Source organism: Enhydra lutris, unplaced genomic scaffold (genome assembly GCF_002288905.1).
Source record: "Enhydra lutris kenyoni isolate GAN:26980312 unplaced genomic scaffold, ASM228890v2 scaffoldscaffold33, whole genome shotgun sequence".
NCBI lineage: Eukaryota > Metazoa > Chordata > Mammalia > Carnivora > Mustelidae > Enhydra > Enhydra lutris.
In genome coordinates this window covers 24,480,999-24,492,566 of record NW_019154117.1, presented here as the reverse complement: position 1 = coordinate 24,492,566, position 11,568 = coordinate 24,480,999, and the positions used below count along the sequence as shown (strand labels likewise).

The 11,568-nt window shown below is 42.3% G+C and overlaps 1 protein-coding gene across 1 annotated transcript; it reads left to right on the top strand.

The window, feature by feature from the left end:
- Positions 1-3,415: 3,415 nt before the first annotated feature.
- On the top strand, positions 3,416-8,344 carry LOC111153604 (chromosome unknown C9orf153 homolog). Its single transcript, XM_022512729.1, has 3 exons — positions 3,416-3,481; positions 4,541-4,719; positions 8,269-8,344. Exons 1-3 carry the CDS (start codon positions 3,416-3,418, stop codon positions 8,342-8,344), a joined length of 321 nt encoding a protein of 106 aa, XP_022368437.1.
- Positions 8,345-11,568: the final 3,224 nt, after the last annotated feature.

The following is an 11,568-nucleotide window of genomic DNA, read 5'->3' as shown; positions in this document are numbered from 1 at the left end:
TACCATTAAATTCTTTCAAAGAGCACAGTTCAATAATTTTAATTATATTCAGAGAGTTGTGCAACCATCACCCAATCAATTTTAGAATTTTTATCACCCCCCCAAAAAAACCCAGATTGATTAGCAGTCGTTCCCCATTCCTGCATGTCCCCCAGCCTTAGGCTAGTTCCTGTTAATGTACTTCCTGTCTCTATGGATTTGCCTATTTTATAAATTTTATGTCAATGCAATCATATAATATGTGGCCTTTGGTGAATTGCTTATTTCACTTAGCCTAATTTTTCAAGGTTTATCATGCTGTAGCATATATCAGAACTTCATTCCCCGTCATCCATGAATAGCATTCATTTTATTTTATTTATTTCCTTTTAAAGATTTTATTTATTTATTTGACAGAGAGAGATCACAAGTAGCCAGAGAGGCAGGCAGAGAGAGAGGGGGAAGCAAGCTCCCCGCTGAGCAGAAGCCTGATGCGGGGCTCAATCCCAGGACCCTGAGATCATGACCTGAGCCAAAGGCAGAGGCTTAACCCACTGAGCCACCCAGGCACCCCTCATTCATTTTATTTTTTTAAGATTTTTATTTATTTATTTGACAGAGAGCACAGGTAGGGAGAGTGGCGGGCAGAGGGAGAGGGAAAAGCAGCCTCTCCGCTGAGCAGGGAGCCTGATGCAGGACTTGATCCCAAGACCCTGGGATCATGACCCAAACCAAAGGCAAACCCTAACCAACTGAGCCACCCAGGTGCCCCATGCATCAGAAATTCTGAATAAAGTTCGGTGTGTGTGTGTGTGTGTGTGTGTGTGTGTGTGTGTGTGTGTGTAGAGGGGTTAAGTCAAGCTCTGTTAGGGAGAGGAAAGGGGAGAACAATGTATTGTCCATTGGTCATGGGAAAAGACAACCCTCTCATGGTGTGTGGCACCACTGGAAGGGGTAATGGGTGCCCAGGAGACAATGAGAGGTTTTAGATGAAACCAGTTAGAGAAATATTTTCCTTTGCAAGAAATAACAAAAGGAAAGTACAATTAAAAAAAAAAAGCACAATCAAGTCTTCTTTTAACTGGTCAATGATAGATCTATCTATGAGGCCACTATGCAAACGTAGGAAAGGGAATCATCATGCTGTATTATATTGCTTTCTTTTTTTCCTTTGGTCATATATATTGATACAGTGTACTTACTAGTGACTGTAATACATTTGGATATATGTATATCCAAGTAATAGGTAGGTACATATATCGATAGATATCCCAGAAGGACTACATATTCAAATATATGTTGGTTTTTTCCTTCTTACCAAGCAAAATAGAAAAACCCAGAGTGAATAGAAATATATTCATATATAAATGTATTCATTCTGGGTTTTTCTGTTTTGCTAGGGAAAGAAGAAGAATTTCATTGTTTTTACTTCACCCCAAACACCAAGAGTATTGTTAGTTCATCTCTGATCCTTATCCCAATTATTGTAGTTACCCGTGTGGATATAGTGGTACCAAGGAAGATATCGTCCCTCACACATTCCCTTATCTCCAACAGAGGATTCACTGGAATAAATTAAACCAGGAATGTGAAGGATTATGGAGTTTATCTGCTATTTATTGCTATGTAACAGTCCACTCAAACCTTAGTGTCTTGAAACATCTGTAATTCATTATTTGCCATAATTTTGGAGTTGGCTGGCGTAGCTGGGTGGCTGCTGTTCTCCATTTGGGATGGTCTGGAGTTGCTCAGGCAGCTGTAGCCGTCTGGAGGCACAAGTGGGCTGGGTGATGCAAGACGGCCTCGCGCTCCTGTCTAGTGGCCGCTGCTGGCTCTCAGCTCCCCTTGGCGTTCCCAGACCTCTTTGCGTCTGGGACCTCTTTGCGTGGTGGCTAGGGATTCCAAGAGTGTGACGTGAAGCTGCAAAGCTTACTGCCTAGGCTCTGGCACTCAGAGCTTATACTTGTATGCTGTTGGTCAAGGACAACCATAAAGTCAGCCCAGGGTCACATGTGGGAGCAGACGGGGGCACCTGATTGGCTCAGTTGGCTGAGCACCCGACTCTTGATTTTGGCTCAGGTCATGGTCTCAGGTTGCTGGAATCAAGCCCCACCTCAGGATCTATGCTGAGTGGGGGGTCTGCTTGAGATTCTGTCTTCCTGTCCCTCTGCTCCCCTCCACTCACTCTCTTGTTATCTAAATAAATAAAATCTTTTTTTAAAATATGGGAACATCCTAGGGGCGCCTGGGTTTCTCAGTGGGTTAAGCCTCTGCCTTCGGCTCAGGTCATGATCCCAGGGTCCTAGGATCGAGCCCCCCATGGGGCTCTTGGCTCAGCAGGGAGCCTGCTTCCCGCTCTCTCTCTGCCTGCCTCTCTGCCTACTTTTGATCTCTGCCTGTCAAACAAATAAATAAAATCTTTAAAAAAAAGTGGGAGCATCCTGAACTGCTCCCGCTGATGAGACCAACTGTAAATATTCTGTAGACATTTCCAACTCCTCACGAAGAAATTTAACACAATTCCTTTTTTTTTTTTTTTTAAGATTTTTTTATTTATTTGACAGAGAGAGGGGTCACAAGTAGGCAGAGAGACAGGGGGAAGCAGGCTCCCTGCCAAGCAGAGAGCCCGACTCGGGGCTCGATCCCAGAACCCTGGGATCATGACCTGAGCCGAAGGCAGAGGCTTTAACCCACTGAGCCACCCAGGTGCCCCAACACAATTCCTTTTGTAAACTGCATACCGGCATATCTGGCCCAAAGCAAATCGTTTCAAAATGTAAATTGTTTGTGTTTTATTAGCCCTCTCCTCCTGAATAAAAAGCACTTTTCCAGGGGCGCCTGGGTGGCTCAGTTGGATGGGCAACTGCCTTCGGCTCAGGTCATGATCCTGGAATCCCGGGATCGAGTCCCGCATCAGGCTCCCACCTCCATGGGGAGTCTGCTTCTCCCTCTGACCTTTTCCCCTCTCAGGCTCTCTCTCACTCTCTCTCTCAAATAATAAATAAATAAATAATAATAAAAATAAATAAAAATAAAGCACTTTTCCTGGGTAAGAAATAAGGGAGTTTTTCTTTAGATAAACTGGAAATTGACCAAGATATGTAAGACAAAAACATTAAACAACCCATGTAGGATTCTTTTAATTAGTATTAAATGTCAGAGCGTATATGTCATATACGAATTTGAGGTGTTTCAGAGAAAATATTTGTTTGGCATGTGAGTCATTTGATAGACCTAGGGTAAGAAGAAAACAAAAGAAAACTTAAAATGGTGTAAAATTTTAGCAAGTGTCCCACCTACAAAGTTCTGGGCACGTAAAAAGCGTTACCCATGCCCCACCCTCCTGCCTTGTACTGGGCTGGGTTGTCTGTCTTTCACTCCGTCTGTCTCCTCTTCGACTGCTTTCTCAGGAATCTGAGGACGAAGTCCCCTCACGATGTTTCTTAGTGATGACACCAATCCGGAGGAAGGCGGGGCGGCGGCAGAGTCTCCCGGGTGTCCGGTAAGTGCTTACAATTCTGCAGTACCCCACAGGGCAAACGATATTCAAAAATTGTGACAGTTTGAAAAAAAAAAATTGTAACGGTTTGAGCTACTGCAATACCCGGTGATGTTCTTGGAGGGCCCAGGGAATACGAACATTCCCCTTCATCGACTGACTGATGCTCTTTGGTCACAGTGAAATGCAGCATTTCCAGGGCAGGTGCGTGCGAGAGCTAAGCCGTTCTCCCACCTCTGCCCTCTTGGGATTTGTTGCTCTGACGCAGAACAGGCCTAGGAGTGAAGGGAAAGTGCCCTGGGCTGATGACCCAAATTTGGGTTCTCACTTTGGCCTTTCTGGCCTTCCAGTTGAATGGCTTAAGAACTTCCTTAGGAATAATGGAGTTGGTAGGCCCGATGCTGGAGAAAATGAGATTTTATTCCTTCAGTATAGGATTTTGGGTAAGGAAGGTATTCTAAGGAATTCTTTATTGTTTTCTCTGCCAACAACTATTCCCAAACACTCCGCCAGGTTAACTCTTTGCATTAGTAAAATATCCCAATGAATAGGGACTCTTAGAGCTTCCTTTGCACTGCATTCTGGAACATTCTGAGCCCTTTGGAAACCGGGATGAAGCTTTGATATCTGTATTATCTGGCTCTCTTTCTTCCTTAAAAGAAATGTAACCTTAAAAAAAAAAAAAAAAAAAGAACAAGAAAAAGAGAGAAAACATAGCCTTACTCCAAACAAAGGCTATAAGCCTCCACAGCTCTCTCTCATTCTCTCTCTCCATGGCAGCTCATCATACTTTACATTGGAAAGATCTTACAGACTTTCTGATCCAAGTCTAATGGGCCCATTTCATGGTTTAAGTGCTGTGTCTAATAATACCCCTTTCTGGGAATGACTGTGAGATTTGACATTGCCACTCTTAGCTCGGGTTCGTTAGGCAGAGATAGCTTCCAAAGACAGATGCTTCTGTTTTCACGGTTCCTTGGTATCCTTCTGTTCCAGGGTTTGTGAGTCTACCAATTACGTTTCATCCTGTCTCCTGACTTCCCGCCTTTTTCCCTCCTGCAGCTGCCAGAATTATATGCTTTTGTTGAGGACTTTACTAAGGAGAGCAAGAAATCAAGTCTCCTAAAAACTCACGGTATTTCACTGAGCGAAGCACAGAAAATGCTTAGTCAAAACCTGAATGCCATGTCAATTAGTGGAACCGACGACGTGAGGGAAGAAGACCCCCAGCCTCTTTTCGTGTGCAAGGTGGTGAGAAGAGAGGAGGAGAAACCAGACTCTATGACCGAAATCCTGTACCGAACCTTGTTGACCCCCTCGCTCTCTCGGGTGGAGAGACTCACCAGAGCCCAGCAGAGGCTCTTCCGGCATGGGATTCCTCCTCCCGCACACACTTTTCCCTATGAGATTCTCATCGAACACTCCAAATCCTCATCACCGGTCCCCATCCCCGTAAAGGAGAAGACTCAGGGTGCCAACATATTAGGCATGCTGGGCATTTCCAGGATCAGGCCAGAAAATTTTGTCTTTGCAGACAGAATTGCTAAGTACTTCTTAGTTGATCCAGGTAATCTAAACAGAGGAGGCTATGTGGGGGGAAATTCGTGGAAATCTTATTGCAACATTTACTTAGGTTATGAGAACTGAAATAGTCACATGGTGACCCACGGGAATCTTGCAGTTCTGGGGCTCGTGGCTGATGTGCCTGCTGCCTACAGGGCCAATGGGAAGTAGAGAAAAGAGACTGGAACATTCCAGTCTTGCAAAGGAATATTTTGGGTGTGGTACTTAAAGTCACCTTTATAATATTAGCTAGTTAAACTTGGGACTCTAAGTCACCCATAACTATTATGAACTTAGCCAAATGTTTGCTGAATAATGGCTTATTTTTCTAAAGTATCTTGGCTTTAGTGCAATTGAGAGGGGGTATTTTTAGATATTTTTTCAGGAACTCATACCTTTCATTATTGATACATCTCTACAAACAACAAGAGGAAACTCTTCCTTTCATTTCTGACACTTTAATAGGAAGATGTTCTTTTTTAAAAAACTATTTAGAAAAAGTTAAAAATATATAAAATATATGATGGTGAGTTTCAATGAGAAGGGGGTGTCTTATAAGGTCTTCATTTTCCTTAATTTGAGGGAGATAATAATTTGTCATTCTAGGTAGCTGTAAAAAATAGATTAAGTCAATGATATGAAATATTTGAACCTTCCTAAAGTAGGTTCTTGACTCAAGATAAAACCATTTGCACAGCAAATATTTTGACAGCACCATTTTTATACTAAAAGTAGTGGGAGAGTCAGAAGAACAAATTCAAAGGCATAGATTGATTACTCTGCTCATATTTGGTCCAAGATGCCAGAACAGCCTTTGCTGTAACTCCCCACACTGATGTCTTGACAGAGTCTAATGTAGGTTTCAGATCCCTTTGATAGAGTCATACTTTGTGTGTTCTGGAGCCCAGGCAGGAATAGAAATCAGGGCAATTGTAGGAATGGCCTAGCGAATCCACAGAAGTACATGAGGTAAAGTCTGGGACCAGAAAGGAAAAAGTATGGAAAATATTAGGAATTAATTAGTCCTGCCAAAGAGCCTATTGAAAAAGTGCTGAGGGCTTTGGGTATCTGATAGGGATGTTTATGGTTTTGCCATCGGCAGAAGCCAAATTGTCCTTTATCCCCAATGTATGGCTTGTCTCCTTGCAACCTAACTTCTAGAGGTCTCTCTTGTGGCCTTCCAGACCCTGTTGGGGTTTCTTCTCTGTCTTCATGACCTCATTTCCTTAGATCCTATAGGCAGAATTTCAAGTACACATCCTGTCTATTCAAGGAATATGCGTGAAGCCAGGTGTAGGCATCCATATGGAGACCATCCAGGAATTTCTTAGGTTTAATTGGTATTGCAGCAATTCATCTTTTCCTCTCCTATATTGTCCGGTATTACTGTCATTTTATCAGTCAGCCAGTACCTAAAGTATTCTCAGCCACGAGGACTTTAGGGGTCTTGGTATACCAAAGAATATTATAGAACATATCCTTACTAGCATCAAGCCCTGGGGAAGGAAAAGAGAATGGGTGCTACCATTTTGTCCTTCTATCATATCAGCTCCTCTTGCTCAAGCTAAATACTGTGGGACTATGTAGGTTAGGAATGTGTTTGACCAAAAATGACAGAGAAACCAAATAAAGATTATTTTTCTTATGTACTTAGAAGTCTGGAGGTAGACAGACAAATGTTGGAGCAATGCTTTTGATATTGTCAAGGACCCAGGCTCCACCGTCTTTTTGTGTACAGCTTTTGTCTTCATGGTCAAAAGATGCCTCCTTCACCTCCAGGTACTATGGCCACATTCCAGGCAGCAAAAGGGGGCTAAGAAGAAGGGCCACATTGGCTACTTGTGTCCTCTTTTAATAGGGAAGCCAAACTTCCTCAGAACACTCCTCCTCCGGGACTTCTCCCTACATCTCATGGGTCAGAATTGTGTCCAAGAGCCACCCCTTACTGCTGGGTGGTGAATAGAGATCTTAGCTTTTCATCCTCTCTGGTAGAGGAAGACAGAAGAGGATTGCAATGGGTATACAGTGAGCCAACTATCTGTAGTGTGTACCACAGATCAGAGCATAAAGCTCTGTAGTAATCAAAATCATCAACTTTGTGGGCTTCTCTCGTCAAATACATCCTTCTGTTCCTTCTATAACCAGATCTTCCAATGCCAAGCCTGCTAAAATCTTGTCAAACTCCTGACACTCGGTAATTGCCCTTAGGGAGACACTGTTGACCACCAGTGTTCAGCACCAACAGCTTGCTACAGTATCTGTTCCACTAGGGAAGGTAGGAACTCAGGGGACAGTCCCTGGCCCCGGTCTCCTACTTCAAGCACTTACAGAACGTATACCAAAGCTCGGGACCTTCCAGGACAGGGTTGGAGGCCTGATTGGTGCAGGGAACATATCTGGACCATAACAGACCTGCTCAAGTATCACAATACAGGGAGAATGATAAGAGAGAATTAAACCAGCCCTCCTGCTTGTTTGCTGTATCCATTATTCACCTTCTGTTCCTCAAACTCATCACCTTGACTCTTGGGCCTCTGGTTTTATACTCAAGTGTCTACCTCATGCCTTGCTCTTTTTTTGTTGCTGTTCTTTTTGGGGAGGGAGGGTGGTTTACATTTTGGTTAGTCATTAAAGAAACTGAAAGGAAGGGAAAGGAAAATGACTGCTGAATAAGAGAATATGCAGTGTATCTTGGCCTGACTTTCCATGGTTCATTGGCTTCTTGAAGGGATTATAATTACTAGTGATGCCCCAAATTGGTGGGTCCTGAAAGAGTAGCTAGCCACAGCCCTTTATACCCAGGGCTTAAACCAGCATCTTGGAAGAAATGACACTAACAACCTATGGACTTCTGATAAATCTTTGTCCTTGTTTTAAACACTCATCAGGATCCTTTTCTCCTCTCTCTTGATCTCTTGATCTCGGTGCTCTGTAGATCTCTCCATTTGTCCATTATTAGGATCCAGGCACTGAATGAGACTCCTCCACCTGCTAGTGTCTGCTCTAGCCCAGTTAGCCAGGCCCATCCAGCTCCCCATTTGGAGGAGGGCTTTAGACAGATGAACACCATAGGTGCCTGCTTCATTTGTAAAGCTCTAGAAACAGCTTTCTACCAAAAGGAAGAGACTCAAGTTCATCAAAATTTCATCTGTCCAAGAAGCATCTCTGAATAACTGAAGGTTAAATAACACCTTCATGTAATTCTTTGAAAATGTGATTCTTTGCAGAGAAACAATTCATGGATCTAAGGGATCTGGAATGGAGATACTACAAGGGGCTCGTGTCGTGGAAGCACGGTACTAAAGATCCATTCATAGACATAAAATATGACAGTGAGAAGAGATTTGTGGACAGCCAGCAGACACCTGGTGTCATTTACCCCCCTGTAGTTTGTAGGTCTTTAGTCATTTACCCTCAGGTTGATTATCCCCCCAAAAATGCAGCTTCTTCTTAAATGAAATATGTTGTTTATTAAAATGCTTTGGACATGGGTTTTGTTTTTGAACTTATATGTGAAAAGTAAAGAAGCAGATGGGACATAGGAACCGAGTCTATACAATATTGATGTAAAATCCAAAATTAAACCATTAATATGGAGAACAAGATTCAGATTGATCTGCTTCTATAAGACCAACCAGGTTTGGACCTGTGAAGCCCATTGGGACCAGGGCTGAGGCAGATCTAGATCATGTGAAAAGTTAAGGACACCTCTGAAGGAGAGCTACCAAGCAAGAACCGCTCTTTAAAATGTTCTACACTCGTCAAGAAGTGTAGTATCTTTAAAAAAGGTTGGTAAATTCAACAAATCAAAGAATGAATCCCTGAGGATGTAGAGATCAATCTGAGAACTTAAAAATAATATGTTAACTGCTGAAAGACTTGAGGAAGGAAGTAACATTTACAGAACAAGAACAGGAAGATTTGAAAAAAAAAATTGGTAATCTTGAAAGTGAAACATATAATTATTGGAAGTAAAAAATAATCCTAATAACCATCAAATAATTATCTCAATGGGTACTGGATTAAGTCATCAATAAATTAAGTCATCAATAAATTAAGTCATCAATAAATTATCTCAATGGGTACTGGATTAAGAGAGAGGATTAATTCAGAAGAAAGGATCGTGGGGGGTAGAATGAGAAGTTTAGAAGTATATTCAGTGGAAGTTGCAAAAGAAACCAGGGTGTGAACAGCGATATTTGAAAATGAAAGAACCAATAATTTTCCAGAAATGAAATGAATGAAAACTGGAATGGAAAAAACTCACTGAATGATTGGCAAGAAAATAAAAATAACTTTCTATCCAGAAACCCCATAGCGTAACTGCACCACAGTAAGGAAGAAAGGAAAAAACAGCCTACGAAAGAGAGGTTGAGGGATTGCGTGGACAGAAGTGACAGATTCTGTTAACAATACACTCAAAATGCTGAAGGAAAACACCGGGCAGCCTGAAATTCACCAGCCAGCCAGATGTTCTTCAAAGAGCAGGGTTAAAATAAATACATTTTTTTTAAATGTAAAAGCCAACTTGTTTACCACCCACAATCTCTTACTGGAAAAACCACTAGGAAAGTATGTACTCTAGCAAGAACCCAGGGGGAGTCCAAGATATAATGGTGAGCAAGTGAATGATCAATAATATATGTGTATGATTGTGTAGATACTAAAATATATTTCTGGAATCGTGTCCCCAATATTTTATTTAGAAAATTTGCTTGCGTTTGGGGCACCTGGCTGGTTTATTCAGAGAAGTAAGCAACCCTTGACTTTGGGGTTGTACGTTTGAGCCCCACAGTGGATATAGAGATTACCTAAAAATTAAATCTTTTAAAAAAAAATTTTTTTTTTTAAAGATTTTATTTATTTGACAGAGAGAGATCACAAGCAGGCAGAGAGGCAGGCAGAGAGAGAGGAGGAAGCAGGCCCCCTGCTGAGCAGAGAGCCCGATGCGGGGCTCGATCCCTGGACCCCGAGATCATGACCTGAGCCAAAGGCAGCGGCCTAACCCACTGAGCCACCCAGGCGCCCCTTAAAAATTTTTTAAAAAGAGGGGTGTCTAGGTGGCTCAGTCAGTTAAGCATCTGCCTTTGGCTCAGGTCATGATCTCAGATCCTGGGATGGAGCCCGGTGTTGGGCTCCCTGCTCAGCGGGGAGCCTGCTTCTCCCTTTTACCCTCCCCCACTCATGCTCTCTCTCTCTCTGTGTCTGTCTCTCTCATTCTCTCTCTCAAATAAATAAAATCTTCAAAAAAAATCAAATTTTGCCTTCAGCATAGTGGATATCTTTAGCAGGTGAAACTGTCTAGAAATGGGCATGAGGGGAGTTTCTAGGGTGCTCATAGTATTGTTTTTTCTTTTTTTTCCTTTCTTTTCCCTTGTATTCTGTTTTTTCATGTGTGTGCCCAAGTGTGCTAAGCCTGCAGAAATTCCTCCAGCTATGTACTCACAACTATAAAGTTTTCTTCATGCATCTTATAGGTTTTTTTTTTTTTAAGTTTTAAAGTTGTGTGACCTTCATAAAATGAATGGGGGGGTTTCATCTTATGTCGGAGACTATCCTACTTAAATATTGGAAATATTTATTCTTTAAAATCTAGCTAGAACTCAGCTATAAAACCATCTAGTCCTCTTTCTTCCCATTTTTACTATGAAAATATTTAAACCATCATAAAAATAAATAATATTGTGTAATGAACCTACACATACTCATCACTTACTTCAACACTTACTAAGATTTTCCCACGTTTAGTTCATCTATTCTTTTTGTTATTGGGTCTGCTGTGTCAGCCGCAGTATTTTATTTATTTATTTATTTTAAGATTTTGTTTATTTATTTCACAGACAGAGATCACAAGTAGGCAGAGAGGCAGGCAGAGAGAGAGAGAGAGGAGGAAGCAGGCTCCCCGCTGAGCAGAGAGACTGATGCGGGGCTCGATCCCAGGACCCTGGGATCATGACCTGAGCCGAAGGCAGAGGCTTTAACCCACTGAGCCACCCAGGCGCCCTGGCTGCAGTATTTTAAAGATTTTTTTTTTTTAAGTCATCTCTACACCCAACGTGGGGCTTGGACTTACAGCCCTGAGATCAAGAGTCTCAGCCTCTACAAACTGAGGCAGCCAGGCACCCCTGCTGAAGTATTTTATTTCTTAAAGAGATTTATTTATTTATGGGAGCGGGGAGGGTAGAGAGGGGCAGAGGGAGAGAGAATCCTGAAGCAGACTCCCTGCTGAGCGCAGAGCCTGATGCAGGGCTAGATCATGACCTGAGCCGAAATCAAGAGTCGGCTACTTTACTGACTGAGCCACCCAGGCGGCCCCTTGCTGAGGTATTTTAAAGCAATTTCTTAGGCTTCCTATCTAAGATACCGTCCTTATATGATTTCGTGCGCATCTCAGAAAAAATATGGACATTTTCTTTCATAACCATGAAGTCATTATATCAAGAAAAGTCAACAGCTATTCCTCAGTACCATTTATTTTTCCATATTCAAAATCCCCTTATTGTCTCAAAACCTACCTTTGTCTAGCA